Below are 21,269 nucleotides of genomic sequence, written 5' to 3'. Positions count from 1 at the left end.
TCATGGGCAGTGCCGCACAGTCCCCGTGGCATTGCTGAGGGGTCTTTAGTAAAGGGAAGAAAGCTGTTAGAGGCAACATGCAGTATTCCTCCCCAACGATTGAATTGCAGGTCCAGGACCGATGTAGGAAACAAAGTCTCCTCTGTCTTCTGAAGGACTCTGCAGCACTGGGTATTCCCTGAAATTTCCCTGAGCAGTTAAAATGTTTAGGCATCACTTACGTGGTGCCATCTGTGCCCAGTGACTTGTGACTGAGCTCTTGCTGTGCCACAACTTGCGGCTGAGTCGCTTGACCTTAGCTAGTGGTCTGGAAAAAAGCAGCAAGGATGGACACAACAAGAAAATATAAATGAGCTGCCCATGGGAAATAAATCATCCCCATCCTTTTCAAAAATAAATATCTGCATACCCCTGGGAATTCTGTTGCCCTGGCAAAGGAACTAACCCCAGAACAAAGGGTCCCAGATGGTTTCAGCACAGGGGTCACAGCCTGAGAAGTGATCCAAAAGGTGGATTTGTCATTGCCTGAGGGAGGACAGCATCTTAGTTCCTGCTTATGTGGCACTAAGTGCATAAACAGCACCAGAAATCAGGTCTGATCCAGCCTGCACAGCCACTGCGTGTGTTGGGACCGGGCACAGAGAGGTTGACAGGGGAACCAGCAGATTATCTGGCTAATTACATCCTGTTCTCTCCAAATGAGGCGAGTTTCCAAGACGTTGCCCTGGTAAATTGGCAAGAACAAGGAAAGACAAATCAAGGTAATTGCTAATGAACTAAACTCAAAATCAGCTTGATAAATATTCCTCAGGCTTTGCAATTTCCCTTTGGTCTCACTGGGAACTTGCAGGCCAGCAGCACCCAGGCCAAACATTTTCTGAAAGCAACGTAATTCCAGGGGAGCTTTTAAAACTGAAATGACCTCATGAAAATTGAAATGAGAGGGAACTGGATTTGATTGGAGATCTGCCAATCCCAGTATCCCACAGTGGCTGGGGAGGGTGGTGGGAAGACACAGAGACTGTGGGACTTCTCCTTGCTGCCTCATCCTTGGATATCCCTGGACAGAGCATACACCCTGTACAGGGCAGCAGACACTGACTCTGGGAATGATGAGCCTGGTGGGGTGGTGGGGATGCTCTGCTTTCTGGGACATCTTTCTGGTCCCTGTTCCTGCATTTTAAACAATTTTCTTTTTTCATTTGTTTCTGAGCATTTGTTTCTTTCCTGGCTTTTCCCTCTGTAGACACAATGGTCCATGAGGCATCTCTAAGCCTTGGCAGACAGCTCTGGGTTTGGTCCTATATTAGAGTGCTTTGGGACCCCACAGGGGCTGAGTGGAATCAGGGGGTCCCCAGAGCGGTGAGATTTGCAATGAGGAGGATCACAGGAAATCTGCATGGAAGGACCATGTACCTAACATGAGGCTCATTTCCCCTCATATGTCCTGTCTGGTGGCCAGCAACTCTGATGCTTTTAGAGCATCCTTCTGTGCCTTCAGCAGAGCTGTGAGACTTCTGTCATCTCAGCTCCAGGTCAGGGATGCAATTAGTGCCTAAACTCAGCTCTTCTTGGCCCACTCCATGGTGGCAGGGAGCCTGGTTTGGTTGGGGCGATTCCCACACAGTGCTAGATGTGACAGGCGCAGGCCATGAACCCGGCACACAGAACCCTGGGCATTCAGGAGAGTGTCCTGGACTTAGCCAGGACAGCTGATGCTCACTTGGCAGATCTAGAAAGGGGTCTTCCTGCCCCAAGCACCCTTGGAGGAGCTCCTGCCCCAGGGAGAAGGGATAGGCAATGGGCAGGACATGGACATTGTCCAGCTTTCTTATACATCTGAATGACTCTGTGACTGACATGAGATTTACCTGAGCATTGAACCAAGTTCTGCAGGGAAAAATAAAATTGCAGACCACTAGTAAGTTAGTAAGCATGAAAGCCAGACAGATTCTATACCTCAACCCTTCTGCCTCCTTGCCTCCCACGCCCTGGGCTCTGGCCAAGCAGGGACAGCAGGGATACTGACTCACAGGCTATTCATCTACTCTTTGCTCATTTGGGTTTCTCCTGTGCTTCTCAGCAGAGGGTTTCTGCCAGATGAACTGCTGGGCTTCATCCGCTCTTGGCTCCTGGGCTGACAGACTTGAGAAGGTGAACCAGACATGTGGCTACCCTGTCTGCATCCCCTTGGGTTTCCAGCTCTCCCGGGGTGCTGCTTGAAGAACTCTCTGGTATTCCTTTCCACCACAGGGAATTCTGTGCCCAGCATCCCTCAACTGCTAACAGGGAGAATGCATTATTGCTGCCTGAACTCTGGGCTACCACAACTCCCTGTACTCAGCTGCTGTACCAGCTGGGACATGCAACAAGGCAGGAGCTGCATCAGCACTTCCCCAGCTGCCAGAATATGGAGATGGGGCTGGAGGGGTCCATTTGCAAGGAGCGAAGCATTTACAGCAGAGAGGTGCTGATGGTGGATGTTCATCCTGTGTCTCTAGATGTCACACAGGTATGTTAAGCTGAGAAGGTTCCCCATGTGTGGCACAGGTCTCCCTGGGGGGACAGGGGACAGCAGAGGCCCCTCTGCTTACTTACAGAAGGGACATCCATGTGACAGTCTGTCTGACACTGACCAGCCCTGCCTGGAGCTCAGGAACCTGAAATGAGAGGGAAAGCACAGCAAACTCCCAGGGTAAATTTCTTTCTAATTTACTTCTTCTTGGGACTTTTCCTGGTCCCAGGCCCTGCCCTCATAGACACAGGCTTAGCAGTATGATATTAGTAGGATATACTGCTCTGGATTTTTAGCTGAGTTTCCATTACAAGCCTTGCTCCAGTTTCTCCTGCTTGCAATGATTTTTCTTTCTTCACATGGCCTCAGCAAGCAATAGCTCCTTCCAGATTTCATAAGTAGTTAATGGATGAATTCTGTGTGATGTGATTCATCCCTCAGGACACTGCTTCCATGATTCCTCACCAGCAGCTCTCCTGAGGAGAAACACCAGCCCCAGGGTGATGATGCTCATGTCCAACTAACAGACATGGTCTTGCCCAGGTAACCATCGTGCAGATCCAGGAGCACGTGTGTGCTGCCCTTCTACTATCACTGCTCATGCTCTGGCTCCATCCTCTGCTGATTCATCCCTCTGGTCACTCTTAGAGATTGAGGACTTGGTCATGGCAGGCACAGGCTCCTCAGTGAGCTCAGTGAGGACACCCTGTTCAGGGGTGGAAAATGAGTCAGCAGCCATCTGAGCTTGGCATGTGCTCCAGCCACAGGGACAGCAGTCCCTGGAGGCAGCCACCCTGTGTGACCCCAGAAGCTGCTTAAGCCTGAAGAGCAAAGCACATTTCCCGTGGGGGACAGTGCTGGAGCAGTCACAGGGACAGGCACTCCCGGTCACATGGGGACTGCCTGAGCACGAACACCCTGGAGCAAGGCTCCTCAGTCTGCAGAGCTTCCCTGTCCTTTCTGTATTTCCTATTCATATACAATGTTTTTGCTCTGCTGCTGCACCAGCAACACTTCCTTTCCTGGGATCTATGGCCTTCAAACCGTACGTCTGCTCCCCTGTTTGTGTCTGCACTGAGACATATGAAATGGGGTGGCAGCTTCTGAGCAGATTCTTTTTCCCACTTCAGTGGTACATAAGGTGGGAGGTAGCAGAGCTGCCTCCTGTTTTCCCAACTAACCCATTTCCAGCTCTGATATGTGTACCAAGAGAAGCTGGGAAGAGCCCCCCACCCCCCACCTCCAAGGAGGTACATTGGGGTAGCCCAGACAGGCTCAGTATCTCCTAGGAAGGGATCCATGGGCTGAGCCAGAGAGAAAAAGGTGTGGGGCTGTGTAACCATAACCTTGGGATTGTTGAGATGGGCAGAGAAATGCCATATTGCACAGCAGTACAGGGACAAGACCTAGTGTCACCTGCATCATGAGAAGGGAACCCATGGTGCCATCAGGGCTGCCAGGGGCAAGGAGGCAACTCCCTGTTTCTAAACAGCTAGGACAAATACCCAGGAGAAGGTTGGCTGGTCACTGTCTGACTGCCCTCATTTCCAGAGCAATTTATCTGGCTCCAGCTTATCCCTCCACTTCCTCCCACCTGGGGCCTTATGTCATCAACACAGAGCAGGCACCAACCAAAATTGTTGCTCTGTTCCTGCTCCCTTGCTCTGAGATGGGGCTGCTCCACTCCTGTGCAAGGGCAGGGTTATTCTTCATCTCTCAACTTGTCCAGAGGATGAAAAGGGCTCTTGTAGCATTCCCTTCAAAGCCGCCCCAGCTTTGCCTGGAGAAGATGCTCAATGAGGAGGAGTCCATCCCTCTGCTTCTCCCCGCTGCTGGCCCCAGATGCATCATTTCAGGAAGGAGACAGCTCTGCTTCCCACTGCCTGGTCTGCCAGAAGTGAGGGGGAGCTTTGATCAAGGCACAGCTATCTGTGCTCTGATCGCTGCCTTTCCTGCAAGGGCCCTGTTCAGAGGAGAGGGAACATTTCCTTTAACCCTTCTCTCCCTGTGAGCCTGGAGCTCCACAGGAAAGGCACCTTTATTACAACTTTCAGACCAAAGGGCTTCACATTTCTAAGGATGTCTGGGAACTGAGTGATGTTCAGTAACTGCCTTTTCAAGGATCCATTCAGTTGTTCATGCATCCAAGGTTTTGGTTTAGAAAATCTTTGTGCTGAGGCTGCTTACAGATCTAATTAATAAAGAGAATGAAGGAAAACTTTCTCAGGGGAACTCAGTGGCCCCCTTCCAGCACATCAAAGCTGCTGAGAAATCACGTTATCTTGACAGATGTTGTATACTACAGATCTGGTTACTGAACTTATGTTTCCCATGGACTCATTCCAACACTTCTTTTAATTTGTCAAGGATGTATTTCAAAGTGCAACATGCACATGGTTGCAGAAAAGTTGAAGGAAGTTGCTGATTAATGACCTTTTTCCTGGTAGTGTAGATGTGGTCATTCCAGCTGTAGTAGATACCAAAGAAAAGGTAATACACTGGAAGCAAGAAAAGAGAAAGTTTCTTAGATTAAAGATTCTTTTTTTCTTTTTCTTCCAAGTCAAAGCAATTAATAATGCTGTAATACAATGTGCTCAGACATGTGAGGGGGGTCTGTACCTAAGGTACATGGAGGAATTCATCTCAGTGCTCCCATCACTTTCTGTCACATCAGTGGGAGTATTAGGCACAGGCAATTGGTTTGCTTTTTCTCTGGGAGCAGCTTCCCTTCCCAGTCTCCACTTGTCTGCAGCTCTCTCATTTGAGTGCTGGCTTGGGTGCCTTAAACAGATGTGTTATTTCTACTTCTTTTTACCCTTTTGCATTCAACCACAATCCAAAGCACTGGTGATATGACCAATCACAAGGTTTGACACCCCTGATGCCTTATAGTTATCAAAATTGTTTATTGTCACAAACTTGAGATGAAATGAAATTATTATCTCCACCAGGTAGGAATATACTCCCTCCTCAGCATTCAGACAGCTCCCAACCCAGCCAGGCTTGATGAATTCTGTCAGAGCCAGTCTGGATTGCCTCTGGGGCTGTCTGTCCCCACTGGAGGGCCTCTACTTCCAAAGAGGGACTCCAGACACGACTGCAGTGCCAATACCCTATATGAGAATAAACTCACCTAGCAGGATCATAATACTCAGCTTTGATCCTCAGCCCTTAGAGATGACCCCTGCAGTGCAGGGAGTCACAGCCTCTTGGGTAGGGGTATCTGTAAAGACCTGGCTTGAACTTTGAATGGATATCTGCAATGACATGAAGTGCAAAACAGGGCAAAGGTAAGCCCAAAGATACCATGACTGCAGTAACTTCTCTGGGCTGATGCAACAGGAGAGCCCAGAGCATGCAGCTCTAAATGAACAGCCAGAGCCCAGCTCTTCCCTGCCACAGGTGGATGGTGCAGGGATTCTCTCTGCAGAGACATTACCCAGGCCTACTCTTACCTACAGGTGACACAGGTATTCAGCCAGAAACTTGATCTAAATCACATCTCTGCCTGCAGCCAGGACATCAGGGTGTGATCTGATTGATCTGATAAATACCTGCAGTAAAATCTGTTTAAAACCATCTCTGTGCATCAGTGCAAACACATTGAGGAAACAGAAAGGTGAAAAACGAATCCTGAGAGTTGAACTTACTTCAGACAAGACTGTAGCCACAGTAAGTGCAGTGCAGAGTGCAGATCCTGGCTTTTTTAAAGACAGAGGAGGCAGCAGTAGGATTCACAAAAGCTGTACAATGCTGGAGCTCATTTTTCCCACCCACATGAGGAGCTGCTGTGTTTTCAAGTCAGGAGCAGCTGGTGATTGATGGTACATGTGCCTCACTTCAACAAGGAGCTGGGTCTGAATAGCGTATGTTTCATTAGTTCAAACTGTTTCGATCTTTTGTCTTTAAGAAGAAGCCAGAGGCAGCTCCCTCATGGGGATGCACTTCTGCCCAGCAGTGGTTTGAGACCTTGCTTTGCTTTTCATACAGTGACTCTCCTTTGCCTCTATCCCATGGTTTCCAGCAGTCATGCATTTTTTAGGAGGAGGAAATGAGCCACAATTTGGAGATGTGGTACAATTGTGGTCACATAACAAGCTGCTGACCACCCCAAGAATTCACCACTGTCTCCTTGCTCTCACCCTGTAACTGCATTCTGAAGGAAGTGGTTCTTATGCTTCAAGGGCTTTACAACCCCCAGCTCCCATGTGCTGCACTCCCAGTCCTGGGGAGAGGGCAGGGGGAGCCTGGAGATTTTTCTGGTTGTCATATTAGGCTGTTTGTTGTTCTAAGTGTTGTGGGGTTGTGGGACTGTGCTTTGAATTAACCAGGCTGCAGACCCTTGAGCTCCTTGGCCCTCCTCAAGCACTGTTCTCATCCCTGAAGCCACAGCTCGGGGGGTCCCTGTCCTCTCAAGTTGCAATGGAGAGCAGCACACAGCAGCTGGAGTGCTTTGTTTCCAGTTGACCTAAGCCATGATTACACAGGGGGCTTTTCCTATTTGTAGCTCAGAACAGCTGGGGGATTGTCCCTGCCTGCAGCACGTGGGATGTTCACATGACATGTCTCTGTGTGGCAAAACAACCTATACCAGTATGCCTTCCTTTTCAGGGATTTCTGCAGCCTTAACAGCCTCTAAGTTTCAGACTGATCTTTTTGGGGTATACATCTTCATTGCAGGCTTCACCATTCCTCAACCAGGCTGTTGCCTAGGCTTTGTCCTAAATTTTTTGGTGTCCCACAATGGCTGTCCCCATAGTCTCACTAGTTGTAGCAATGAGAGGTTTGAAACAGTGCCATGGGCACCCAGACTGGGACCCTGCCTCCTTGCACTGTGGCTCTAATCCACTGCTCAGAGGCCAAGACTCCACCAGGACACATACACACATCCACTCACTCTGCCAGTCCCACACAAACCCTATGTGGCTGGGCTTAGCAATGCACAGAGGGCAGCATGGGGCTCCTGAGGAGCCTGGGGGCTGTAATGGCAGTGCAGGGTGGCTGCTGGTGCTCAGGCAGCACTTCCCGAGGAAGCAAAAGCAATTAGCTCAGCAAAACAAGATGTACACAGGGGGGTTGTATGAGGAAATCCCGGGAAACCTTCTGCTCTTTGTGGGACGGGAAAGCAGAAGACAACTGCCTCTTCTGCTTTCTCCCCCAGCAGCAGAACAGAGCAAATCTCCCAAGCCCTGATAACTACTCACTACTCCCTAGAGTTCCCACCACTTTGCTTTCTGAACACTTGACTGCCAGCCTTCCCCTGCAACCCCAAGCAGGAGTCTCCTAAAACCCCAGTTTCTTTCCCCCATTACCCCTGTGTGCAGCCAGGCCAGCCCCTGGGCTTGGCCACCCTGAGACCTGGGAGAGCCCCAGCCCCAGCTGCAGCAGCAAGGACAGAGCTGTGTTTGACTTGCAGCTTCCCCTGCCTCCCAGTTTTCAGCACACAGCGACAATCCCAGAGGCCCAATGCTCTCTGACCTTGGCTGTCCTCATTTGCTTCTAAAACTGGCTGATTGCACTGGCGAGCTCCAAAATTGGCATCCCAGACGGCCTTTTCTCCACCACGTGGGATTCCAGGCACCGCCAGGGGCTCCCAGCATTTTTAATTATTTTTCTCCTTTTTCTTTTTTGAAGACTTTTTCGGTCATGCTGTTTATGCTGTTTCCAATAGGACAGAATGGCCTCCTCCCCACAGGCTGTTTGCTGTGTGCTTGCTTAGGCTGGCTCATCCTTCCCATGCATCTCAGAGGGGCACCTGAGAGCATGGAGGCAAATACAAGCTGGCTATATTTCCACTGTGGAAAAGCCCTAGGGTTTTAGGACACATGGGGAAAGAGACACCTTGACTCCAGCAGTAGTGGCAGTCCCTGTGGTGTCTTCCTTACATTCCCACTGTCAGGCACCAGGAAGGCATCCCATCTTGCCAGGAGTAGGGAAGGACGCAGATGTGAGGTATGTAATGACCATCTGAGCCATCATCAACAAGCATCTCTGCAGAGGATGAGAACAGGTGGTGAAAGAGCTGATGGCACCCACGAACTGTGTCCTGGGGGAGGACAAAGCAGCAGAAGAAGGTGTTGGATGTCACTGCCATGCAGCATCCCCAAGACCCTCTGCTGGCAGGGCCACTTCTCAACAAATAGGAAATGAGAGGATTTGGGGTAATGGGAGTGAAGACATGGCTAGTGGCAAGCTTATCATCTGCTGGAAGATGAAAGAGGTGGTGTCTGTCCATGTCTGATGTGCAGCTCATAGACCAGGAGCTGCTCAGAGGAGCTGCAGCGTTGTGGGTGCTGGCAGAGAGAGCAGCAGCAGGCAGCACTTTGCACTTTAAACAGGACTGTCACTGCTGCATCCACTCATCGCTTTTCCATGCTACGTCCTGCTGGTGCCCATCCAGCAGGCTCTGCACAGCCACATAAACAGCCAACTAAAAGGAACCCACATCCCCATACAGGCCAGCCAAGTGACCTTGCTGCTGTGCTTGGCTCTACTGTTTCCATGCAGCTGAAAGCAGTGACACTTTCACCTCAGTGGACCCACAGGTTTGTTTTTGCAGAGGTGGATGAGGAGTGGACAGAGCCCAGCTTTGCCCTGGCAGCAGACTGTGACCATGTCCCTGGGTGCTAGTGGGAAAGTCGTGCTGCATCATGCTCTGGCCACCAGCTCTGGGTTTTGTGAGGCTTAAACCAGTTCCTTCTGCTACAGCCTACATATGGCCCCAGCCATGGCTGCTTGGCCATCCCAAAAACTGTTTGAGAAAAGCAAACCGAACTGAACACAACATTCTGATGTGGCCGTTCCCCCTTTCTATGCCCTGTCTTGGGGACAATCCTGGGCTGCTTTTGGAAAGGGGTTAGAGGCATTTTCCCTTGCATGCCTCAGGCTAACCAAAGCCACTGCTGCACATCTGCAGACTATGGGAAATGAACCAGGGATCCAGCTGAAAGGACCTAACTCCCAAAGCTAGAGTGGTATAGTTAGAATGCATTCCAGCCCATTAATGCTCATCCAGACACATCTCCAGCTTTTTTATCACAGCACTGTTTGTCCTTTCCAGTAATTTCATCAAATAACCAGCCATACAACACAGTCTGCTGTGCCAGTGAGAGCAGGCAGGCTCCAGCCTGACCCATGCTGCTGACTCCTATCGATTACTCATTAGCTGTGGGTGTGGTGTAAGGCGTTAAAATCATGAAACTCGCTACCCATGTAGGTCTGCACCGGTTTCTGTCCCTGGGCAGTTCTTTGCCCTTGAATTGATCTTGTCATCTGAATTATCAGGTTTATAGAAGAAAAATTGAACAATGAGTCCAAGTATGAACTGCCTTGAACTGGTTTTCTGCGCTGGATTACACTTCAAACATTGCAACAGCTTTGAAATCCTCTTGATTTTCCCTGTAAGAAAAAACAGTTCTGAGTAAGTTGCTGCTAATTGTGTTGGGAGGGTTTTATTTGTATCCCACTCTCCCAAAACCCAAAGAAAGTAGCGTATGAAATAAGATACTTTTTCAGTGCTTTCTCCTCCGGACCTGAATGATGAATTACAAACCAAATTTAATCTGTGCGATACAGCGCAGCATTACACGGTTTACTTCTGCACTTTTACAAGAATAAATGCTGCAGAAAGAGGGCAGGATGATCAAAACCTGAAAAAAGAAAAATAACACCAAGAGGCATTTGTTGCAAAAGCATGACTATTTGTAGAAGCTGTTGAGAACAAGAGTAAAACACCGTTAGCTTGGCTAGGAAAGTTCATCTTCCCACATGAAGTGACGGGAAGGCAATGGGTGGTACTGCTGTAGCCTGGAGTGATATCTCTGCCTGGATCAGCTTAGGAGCTTCATCCTCTGAAGCATAATCACAATGCGAACGCCCACACTACCAACAGCTTTGCACAAACATCAAGCAAGTACAGTTTGTTTCCAGGAAAGCAAATGCACAGGTATATTAAGATATTAATGAACTCCTTCTGCTAAAATAGGTCAGGAGGAAAGAGAAAGATTCCTGTTTTCTCTAGTTCCGAACATATCCCTCTTGAGTACTTTTCTGGGGAAAGGGCAGGGAAATAATGGCCCTTCACTGTGCTGTGTGAGCTGGCCTTCACTCTATGCAGTTTCTGATCAGCAACACAGATTGTTCAGCACTGAACCAACATAAAGCACATGAACTTGAATGCCTGGATGAGTCATTTGCAAATCTGTAAGCACAATGAGACTGCAGTAATGAAAAAGTGAGAGCTCAGAGAGTACCCATTCTGTGAAGTGAGGGATTCCTGTGGTGTTGATTAGGTCTTGAACATCCCACAAGGTCCTGTGCCTCTCATGCCCTGAAAATCAGAGTAGCTGCATGGAAAATGCTGAATTCCAAGAAATGCTCAGCTTGTGGTACTGGGTCTTTAGTGCTCCAAGTGTGCAAACCTCTCTCTGTGCAACTATGGCTGGGATGGGGGAAAGGTTTTGGTACTATGTCAATCTACAGAGGTTATCAGCCCCCATGCTGTGTGTTTGGATGGAACCAGGTAGGCATGAATTGTGTGTGGTTAGTGTGTGCATAGTCTTGTGGACAAGTATCCATGTCCAGCAGACAGGGAGATTCCTGGCACAGCATGGACAGTTGTGTCTATCCAGGTGTTGCTGTGGGCAGCTTGCAGGGTAGCGCTCATGACCCTTGCCAGACCAGGAGGATAGATTAGATTATCCAGAAGGATATTTAGGAAGACTCTGATGCTAGTAACACTAAATATGTCCAGGGAGTGTTGGTGCCTCTGGTTCTTCAGTTGCAAGCCATGACCAAATCCATTAGATACCATAACTTTTCTTGAATTAAAAACAACCGTCACCAATTCTTGCTGTAACAATAATGACCTGTTGTGAAATACTGACGATTATTAACGTCATTGTTTGCAGGAAACTGGACTATGGTTTTCATGTGACAAACCCAGCCCACTGATGTCCCCAAATAGCTTATTTTCTAGTGACATTGAAGAGGGGAATAATTGAGCAAGCCACAGCAGTCTGTGGCAGCCCTGCTACAAGTACCACCTTGACTTCTGCCCCCTCCTTGTCTCTGCAAGGGGATGTTAACTCTGTAGGCTAAGTATGATAGATTAAGAATGACTACCCTCAGTGGTCTTGTTGATGCTTTTGCTACAAAAAATTTCTTTCCTCTGGAATTGTGAAAGTGGATACAAGATACAAAGGAAAATGAATATCAATGTCTCTTTACCCTCCAGTTGTTGGCAACATATACCTACCTATGTGGGCAGCTTATTTCAATCTGCCAAGATGCCCACATGGATTGGTGCTCATGTGGCCCAGCTGAGTCTAAGTTATTACTTTCATGAAGAGTGACCTGAAGTAGTTGTAGTGCTATGGGAAATTTTTCAGACTGCTCTGGGAGCTCAAAGTCCTGAACAGGCTGTGTGTGGGAGGGAGACTTGGACATGATGGACAATAAAAGATTGGCTGCTGCACAGGGATAGGGAATCATGAACAAACTGATAATGCAGTCTCTTCAGACCTCCCTATTTCTGGACTTGTTACGGTTCGCAGTGCTACAGGCTAAATTTGGTCATGGGACTTCTGTTTGAGCTGTCCAATTAATCTTTGAGTTCTGCACTTCATGGCTGAGAGCTCTGATCTGCAAGAGAGTAGAAAACCACTAGCAAGAACAACAACTGTCAGCATGCTCATCAGGAGGGACACACTCAGGAAACTCATGCTGAAAATGCAAGTGTCAGCACCCTGGACCAAGCATCCCAGTGGGAAAGGGTAAGAAGATGATGTCCTCTGTGTATGAGGTACATAGGAAAGGGGATTTGGGAGAGGGGAAAGAACTGGTCTTGAACAAAGACCAACACTCCCACAAGCTGAACCTTGGTTTTTCTGATCAGTCTGGAGATGCTCCATTTTCTGCTTTGATGGCTCAAATCAGTTTGTTTCAAGCATTGCTTTAGATTTGTTGCTGATGGTTTTTTGGGGTGGAGTGGAGCAGCTTCTGGACAACTCTAAGAAAACTAATTTTCAGGTGTTGCTTCCTCAGCCTGGTGTGCAGGCCTTGACTTTGAAGCTGTTTCTGGCTCTTTGGTCTGGCTCTGCTTTTCTTTTGCAGTCAGGGCTGATTACAGCAAATCCCAGATCTTGAATCAGGGCAAGTTTTAATACTGTACAGGCCTTGTTTATGTAACAGCTCCCATCCCTCAGGGATGAATCCAGGACTTGAAGCACTACAAGCATTAGCTGCTGCCACTGGAGCTAAAGATGTAACTCCTCTGGCTGGTAGCACCAGTACATTTATAGCCTTTAGAACAAACGCTGGAGGAGACTTGTGACACACTAAAAAGTGGGTTATGCCTACTTAAGCATTTCATCCCACTGCCGTACTAAGGGAGAATGTACTCATAGGACCACAGGTGTGAAAACACTCCTGATGCTGCTGCCAGCCCATTGCCCAGAGCTGAGTGGAGTGTACACATCATTACCTACCAGCAGTTTTCTACTATCACTCAGGTCCTCCCTTTTACTCTCAGATCTCCTCCAGCACTGAAGAAATAGAGGACAGAACAAGTGTAGGCAGGGCTCTGGCTCCCTTGGCTTAAACAACAGTCATGGCTCATCTTTCTGAACACATTCTGTAATGACTTTGGCATAATGGAGGTTTATATTCTTCTTCCTTTCCAGGCATGTGATGCAGAGCCTTTGGGCTTCAACCTATCAGCAGCTCAAAAAACAGCCAGCCACCTCCAAAAAACATCTCTGTTTGCCTCCACAGCCCAAGGGCCAAAGGCATGCTCACAGTCAGAACAATTTCAGGTCAACACCCTAAAATATCAGTGATTCACCTTGAAGCTTTAACACAGTTTAATTTTCTCCATCATTCATGCTTTGTCATTTTTGTTTACGCTGTTTAACTACACAGCTCAGTATTTGAACAACAACTCACCCCTGCGTTCCAGTATGTTTGGTGTAGACAAAGGTCAGTTTAATGACTGTTCAGGGACTTACTGTAAATTGCCTCCTGGCTTCTGTCTTAAAATCCACATTTTGCTGGAACATAGCATTTATAAAGCATGAAGTGCACCTTGAGTGCCTTCCCCAGCAAAATGCCAGTCCAACCAATCTGAAACTGCATGATTGCGAGCCCTGGGGAAGAGTCTGCAGAAAAATACAGCAGCTATATTTGTTCTTGGCCGCTGTATCAGGGCAAGGTATGTCTGTCTGTCAGTTTCCCTGTCCCAAAATGTTAAGAGCACCTGCAATAGAGCTGATTCTCATTTTTTGCAGAAATAGAGTCAGAGATCTGCAGGATGTGTGATCATGTATGTCAAGGAACTCTGCAGGGATTTTCTGGTACCTTACGGGTGTCCTTGGACTGTTACTTGTATGGCAACACCTTCTACCTGCACCTCTGGCTTGTGGGCTTGGAAGGAATATTCCGTCCCACTTTTATTTCCAGATTCCCATCTCCCTTCTTTACCTGAGTTCATTTCAGCATTTCTATCAAACTGACTCTCACAAACATTCCTGACAGGAGAGCAAGGACTGCGGTGCAAACAGGCACTCGTTACATAAACCACTTAAATGAGACATCAGCCAAATCTGGCTGGTGGAAGGAAGATGTCAGCTGAGGACAGGGTATTTAAACGCAGCAGGGGAGAAGCTACAGCTCAGGGTTTGTTAAGGATATTTACGGCCCTTTGTGAGAGGAAACGCAGCTCTGTCCATCTCTTCACTGACTCCCCTGAGGCGGGGGCTGGACACCCTGTGTCACACTCTTTTGGGGAAGCAGGACTGCTGGCCCTCAGCCACCACCACACAGGGACATACAGCCGCAGCTTCCATCCCTTTCAGCCGGCAAAGCTTGGCTGTGAAAGCCCTGGGACAAGCTCCCCGTCCCTTTAGGTGGTCTGAGGGAGCTGGAAGGGCACAGCTGGGGCTTGGCAAGGGAATCATGCCCGACTCCTTGGGAAGCACGTCGCGGGCCTGCGGCAGCGGCTGCCGCGGCTCAGGAGCCGGTACTGACTGCGGCCCCGGCTGCGGCCAAGGTTAAACCCCGGATAAGGGCACGCCGCGCTTTCCCCGGCCGAGGGACTGTAGATAACCGGCAGTGAGTAACAGGCTGGTGCGAGCCGCGGGCCGGCCGGGAGGGGCGGACACCGAGGCCGCCACTCGTGCTCCGTGGGCCAGCGCCGGCCGCCGCTCCGCCTCTGCAAACCGGGCAGCGCCCTGCGGCAGCCCCCGCTGCCGGGAGCGCCGCGACGGGGGGAAACCGAGACGCTCCTGGCCCTCTCCAGCACCGAGCCAGCCCTTCGGCTCCCTGTGCGGTGTCCGAACAGAGCTGACCCCAATTCTTCCCACCGGCAGTGGCTCGGTGGAAGGAGCCGTCCTTCCCGCACTGCACGGTACCGCCCGGTACAGCACGGCTCAGCACGGCACTGCGTCGTACTGCGTTGCATTGCACTGCAATGCATTTCGCTGCCGTCCTCCCGAGCGGTGAGGAGCGGAGCGGAGAGCTGCGGTGCCGGAGCGATGCCCCGGTGCGTCCGCGCCGCCGCGGGGCTGCCCCGGCGGGCGGCGAACGTTCCAGACCCCCCACGCTGCGGCAGCGGCGGCGGGACGGGGCTGGGCGGGGCGCGGCGGGACGGGGGCACGGCCAAACGGAGCTCGCCCGCGCGGGGCCTTGAGGGAAATGTAGTTCACTGTAGCAGTCAGTGAGTGTCCAGCTCTGAGGAGCAGACTACATCTCCCATGGGGCGCCAGGGAGGAGCGGCCGCCGCAGCGCCCGCCCGCAGGCGCAGTAGGGACGCCGGAACCGCTATAAGCGGCGTTGTTTGGGTTCGCGGCCGTGGAGCGGAGAAGCTGCGGCGGGGCCGTCGGCGGGCGGAGGTGAGCGGGACTGGTACCGGGGCGGGCGAGCCTTTGTGTGCTAAGGAGGCGGCTTTGCTGTCGCCTCTCCTGTCGGGAGCCCGGTCGAGCAGTCCCCTCACCTGGTCCCCGGTGAAGGGGCTGCGCGGTGCCCCCTCCCGCCGCGCTCCGTCCCGCCTCAGCTGCAGCCGGGGGCACCTGTCCTTGGGCGGGGCGGTTCCCGTCTTTACGCCAGTGCGGCGAAGACACGGGGAGGCGGGGGAAGAGCAGAGGGGGGCTCCCCCCGGGTTGCTGGGGGGTGTCCGGCCGGGGGGGCTGCCCCGCATCCCCGCCGCGGGAGGGACGCGGAGCCCGCGGGTTCAGCATCCTCAGCCCCGCGCTGCCGAAGGCGGCGATGCGGCGGCGGCAGAGCCGTGGCAGCCCCGCGCACCCCGGCAGAGCTGCTGGTGCAGTCTGACCAGCTAGCGCAACCAGGCGTCTCCCACCGCCTTAGTTGAAGGCGAGCGGCAGAATGCAATAAAGCGGAGTTATAAAACAGAGTCTCGCAGTGGGGAGTGATTTTGTCTTCCGGACTCTGGTTCTCTTTCTGACCTTTCAGTGCAGTTTGATAGACTGGGTGGAAACCTGCAGCACTGAAGGTGTGACTCATTCCTGTGCATGCCTATACTTAATTATAGCTCAGACCTATGGAGTAAGTGAGCAGTGCTATAGAGAAGAGATGTAGTTTTCTCTTGAGTGTTTATACTGACTAATTTTATCAAGTCATCTCTCTAGAGGGACTGGTTTTGCAAAACTTTGTACCGATAAATTATTGGATGTATGCAATTTCAGACTCTTTACAAAAGATTTTGGAGATTTGATCTTCCCGTCAAGTTTCTCAGGGTTTCAGCTAAATGCTGTAGCTATTACTTTAATCTGTCAGATTGCATAATTGTATTTCAGAGATCTAAGGAAGGAAGTATGACAGCACTCTAGTGCATTGAGGATCTTTGTACTATTTGATTACCTCAGGGTGTGTTTAAACTAGTTCATAAGAAGTTAGTTTTGTGTAGACTTTGAAAGTCATGTTATTATAGTTCTGATGTACTATAACTCATTTTGCTTACTGATTTTTATTCAGAAAATAAACTTTAAAAATGGGTGACTAAAAGTAACTGGTGTATTGGGCACAGCACATAATGAAGGGGAATTTATTTATTTTTCAGACACTTGAGGTGAAAATACACGTGTAAACCCTGGCGTTTACAGAAGATGAAAGACATCGACATAGGAAAAGAGTACATTATACCCAGTCCTGGGTATAGAAGTGTGAGGGAGAGAGCTGACTCCGTGCAGCACGAAGAGCAGGAAGAGTCTAATTTTCAGCATTCTAAACTTAAGGTCAGTTTCTTTTTCATTGTTTATTTTGCAGTCTTTATGCTTATTAAATTGCATGCAGCAGCCTTTTTGCTGTGCCAGCGGTATTATAGATTTGCTGCATTGAAGGTCACTAATGAGTATTGCCTATTGTGTGGAAGAGGTCATTCCAAGGGGTGCTGTAGCTATTTTGTTAACAGGTCTGAGCAACTAGTAATCATTTTTCACTTTGAAATGTGACTTTTCAGTAACATTTGAACAAAAGTTTTTCTAGTATTCAGATATTGATGTGAATCAAGGAACTTTTTTAAACCTTTGTGTTTTAGAGAATCATTTCAACCAAGCAAGAGCAGTGAAGAACTTGGCACAAATCATGCACCATTCAGTGCTGGCAGCTGAAAAAACTCATAATCATGCTGTGGTGGTTTCAAGGATTAATTTTCTAAAACAGATGTCTAGTTTGCTCTAGTAGCATGACTTTTTTACTTTTCCCCTCAGATGAAAGTAATTTTTATTGAACACTTTCTTGAACATCTGTGTATTTAACATGGTGAGGTACTGTCATAATTCTACGTTATTTTGAGAGCTGGGTCTTGAAATAACTACTGGCTTAGAGCTAGCCTGTCATTGTTCAGAGCTTCTAAATTTTACAGCTTGTTTTCACTGCAAGGAGTGCATATACTACCAAGTGCTATAGAGAAAGAAAAGGCTCAGAGAAGTGGAAACACCCACACTGGTGAAAGATATGGTCAGAAACCAATAACCCCTGCCAGCTGAAGAAGGTTAAAGATATTCCAGTGCTAGCATTCAGAGCAGCTAATATTTTCTTGCATATCCTGTTCTTGACCTTTTCTGAAATACTCCAAGGACTGTTATATATACACAGACAAACACACTGTAGATTTTTCTGAAAACAAGTAAAGTTAGCAGTGCTTCTGTCTGATTTTTGCAATGATGGGTTCCTTGCAGATATGCTGCTGGTCATTCCACATAGATTGCCTATGACAAGACTGCTGTGAGAGGGTTGGAAATAGGGGAACTTGCTGTATCTGTATGGAGGAATTGTAAAGACCTCTGAAAAACCTTAATCTTTGCTGTGTTATAATAGATGCTGAGATACTCTCTATTTCAGCTGAAGGCTTCCCTTGTTTCACTGGGTTTGAGGGGCTCCCAGTGCTGCACTGCTGGTTTTTTGTGACTGGAGAGCTGAGCTCTGCAGCAGGCTGAGTGCAGCGAGCGCTCACAGGCCCTGCAGCTCCAGTGTCCCCACAGGCTCTATGACTCAGCACAGGGCTGCTGACGGTGTTTGAGCAAGGTGGTGTCTGATTGCATTAGAGCAGGCACTGATGCAGAACCAAGAGCCCTCCGGACTCATGGTGCAGATTTTTGACAGTCTTTATTATCTTGGTGTCATGGGCTTGCCACTGACCCTACCCTGTCCAGTAGCGAATCTGCTCTGTCAAATTACTGGTGACAACAGTGATGCTGTTGGCTGGCAGCTCTGTTTCCTGACCCGTGGCACTGGAATTCAACAGCAATCATTGTATGTTGTCTCTCTCTTTTGGTCTGCATCATCTAATCAGGGTTTAACTTTTAAAGGAAACAGTTCTTATCTTACCTGTACATTTTTAATTAAATGAAATCACAAAGCCAGGATATTTGTGGAATCTTTTGGTGTTTTTGGGGTTTCATTTTGTTTTTTTTTCCTTTTGTGGAGACTGAAAGTAAGCCAAGTTCTCCATGTTTGTACAGCCTGACATGAAAATCTCTAACTCTGAGGCAGCTTCAGGTCATCTTAACTCAGTTGCTGGTCTTTTTTACCCTTCTACCCCCACCATTTGATATGCTGCCTATGACTACAGGGTAGTACACACAGATAATTGATTGCAAAACAGGGATTCTGTGAACTTGTGATTACTGATGTAAGAAAAGGACTTACCCAAGTTCATACCTTGAACTTTATCTGGTTTGTTCTCTTTGAGTAGAAGAATGAACTAAACTTGTTTTGCTAATGGAATCTTCTAGTTCTGAAAAGTTGCCCACTTGGTAGTTATCTTGTTCAGTATGCCAAGGTTGTGTTAATTTCTCAGACATTGGTACCATTTTTGTTTTGCTAGCCTTGCAGCTTGGGTGTATATAGTCCACAGACACAAACAGCTCTGAATTTGTTGCTACATGTCAGTGAGATTAAATCCTGCTTGCTTGCAGAGTACTAAGGTTAAGCAAAAGGAGCTGTATTCATAACACCTTATCTAAGTTGGGTATTCATGTTTGTGTACCAAGTTTTTCCCTTTCTAGTTGAAACAAGCTCTGGTTTCAGCAGCGTACTTGGCTTAGGGAAGAGCAAAGACTTCCCTTTCATAAGGCTGAACTTTGCCTGTATGGTTAAGCACTTTCCCTCTGTGTGTAAGAAAATGGTAGAAGCTGTAAAGAAAATGGTGTTTCAACGGAAGAGAAGGAACTCTGTCCTTGGCTACTTTGTATCTTTTATGGAACCTGGATTAGGTTAGATGCCTAAATCAGGCTCGTGACAGATCATGACAGAGGGCTGATGTGATGAAGGAAGGTAGGACCACAGCAGTTCAGATAGAAGGATGAGGTATAGTGAAACTCTGTTATTTGGACGACAGAATCCAGTGTACCATCAGTAGAGATGTGGTGACTCTAAAATTTCTCATAGAAAATCTGGCTCAGTATTTGAACTAGGTTGAGCAGAAAATGACTAAGCTGTAACCATGATCTGTATTGCCAGGAACAAGCTGCAAGCACATGTTGGCTGTTATTTCACCACTAACTTTAGATCTTTGTGGAATGCAAGTTTGATATTGTTTTAGAGCAGACTTTGACTGCATGACGTAGACTGCTTGCTATCATGGTACACTTATAGGGTGAGGTGGAATCCTGTATGCTCAGGATGGTAGTCAAGGGCCACTGGTTCACTGCCAGTGGTGATGACCACTTCTGGCAGGGCTACAAGTACATTTAGCTGATCAATAATATGACTCATTGGGTTTTTTTGTTGCCTATATTGCTGCATTTTCTGCATCCTTCTTAACTTGAAGCAGACAAGTCTAGTTGATTTTCTGATCATGATCTTTGTAGGTGAAAGACCTGCTTTACTATTGAGCCAGGGTCCAAGAGCTGTTTTGCATGTCTCTTCTTTGCATTGCATAAAGGATATATTCAGCTTTCCATTTGCTGTCTTGAAACCTCCATTCTTGTGTTTATTTCCTGCTGAAAGGATGCTGTTTCAAACTAACATAAATGTGTTCATGACAATAGTGAAAAAGGACTTGCAATTCTTTCCTTGGAAGCTTAAATGCTGCTTGGTCACAGCTTGAAAGATCACATCTTTGAAAGACAGGAGCTTTTCAAATAGGCTTCCTGGAATCATAATTGAAATAATTCTGCAATATAAGTAGGTCTAATCCAACATTTCCTGGTGCCTAATGGGAATGTTGCTATAGAAATATGGATGTTCAAAATAGGCACTTTGGAACTGAAATTCAAGAAAAAAATTATTCTGCTTGTGAATACTTATATTCACCTCATGAATAAGTGTCTGCAGTGTGTTCTGATAACAATTGATTTTTAAGTCTTTGGAGACCTTAATGTAGCTTACAAAACAGTCTTAACTACATGTTCCCACTGCATAGTACCGTACTAATTGGGCTTATTGTGTGTGGGGACATGCCTCTGCTAGAGAACTTGTAGGTGCACTTGCTGCCTAGCACTACAGTGAGTGGTCTTAATCTGTAAAAGCTGTTACATGACCAGTGAGTTATAATTAAGGGATGTTTTGAAATATAGATTTGTACTTACACCTTTAGGACTTTCTGTTCTCAGAATGTCCCTATGTCCTTCAACTTGCAGCTGAAGTAATTATGTGTAGTTTTTCTCATGGAAGCAGTGTGTCCTGGGGAGGACAGACCCTGCTGTGTCTATGAAATATGCTACAAAATGACAGGCAAGGAAGAGAAATAATTTGTTCCTGAAATGCTTTTGGAATAGGCTTGTCTCAAATGTAGATTTTGTATTTATTTGATGGAATAGCAGGCAATGAATTTTGCTTTCTTACCCTATTACATTTGCAATAGAGGAGGATATGAGAACAAGCTGCCTCTACAATATACATATATAGGAGCTTATGAGAACTCAATTCTTGGAATTTGAGTTCCTATGTTAATGATTCTATGGCACTTATTTACAAATTGTACACCAAGCTGTAGTTGGTTCTGGCTGGAATATACTGTTCAGGATGCAGTTTTTGCTGCTGAAGAATAATGACTGCATCTGTGGTAAATCTAAAGTGCAAATTGCTGCATTTCAAGGCACCAGCCAGGGGAACTGTAGAGATGGCTTCAAACATGGAGGAAATGTGTTGCTAACTTTAGCTATCAGAAGCCCTACTAATATTCCTGTCTTTACCTTGATCTCTTGTTTTTCAGGTTTGTCTCTGACATCTTTTGCCCAAGACAGCAGGGAATGTGATCATAACTTGCTGGAATTGATGTAAATCCTTCAAGCCCTGA

The 21,269-nt window shown here is 47.9% G+C and overlaps 1 protein-coding gene across 3 annotated transcripts in view; it reads left to right on the top strand.

The window, feature by feature from the left end:
• Positions 1 to 16,586: 16,586 nt before the first annotated feature.
• Positions 16,587 to 21,269, top strand: part of ABCC5 (ATP binding cassette subfamily C member 5) — a 42,818-nt gene continuing 38,135 nt past the window's right edge. For all 3 annotated transcript variants that reach the window (XM_033516594.1, XM_033516595.1, XM_033516596.1), the window contains exon 1: positions 16,587 to 16,761. In XM_033516594.1, coding sequence (XP_033372485.1) covers positions 16,633 to 16,761 — 129 coding nt within the window. In that variant the 5' untranslated portion in view covers positions 16,587 to 16,632. The remainder of the gene's footprint in view (positions 16,762 to 21,269) is intronic.

Source organism: Parus major, chromosome 9 (genome assembly GCF_001522545.3).
Source record: "Parus major isolate Abel chromosome 9, Parus_major1.1, whole genome shotgun sequence".
Taxonomy (NCBI): domain Eukaryota; kingdom Metazoa; phylum Chordata; class Aves; order Passeriformes; family Paridae; genus Parus; species Parus major.
The sequence above is the reverse complement of the archived record's forward strand: the minus strand, read 5'-3'. Positions and strand labels throughout refer to the sequence as shown.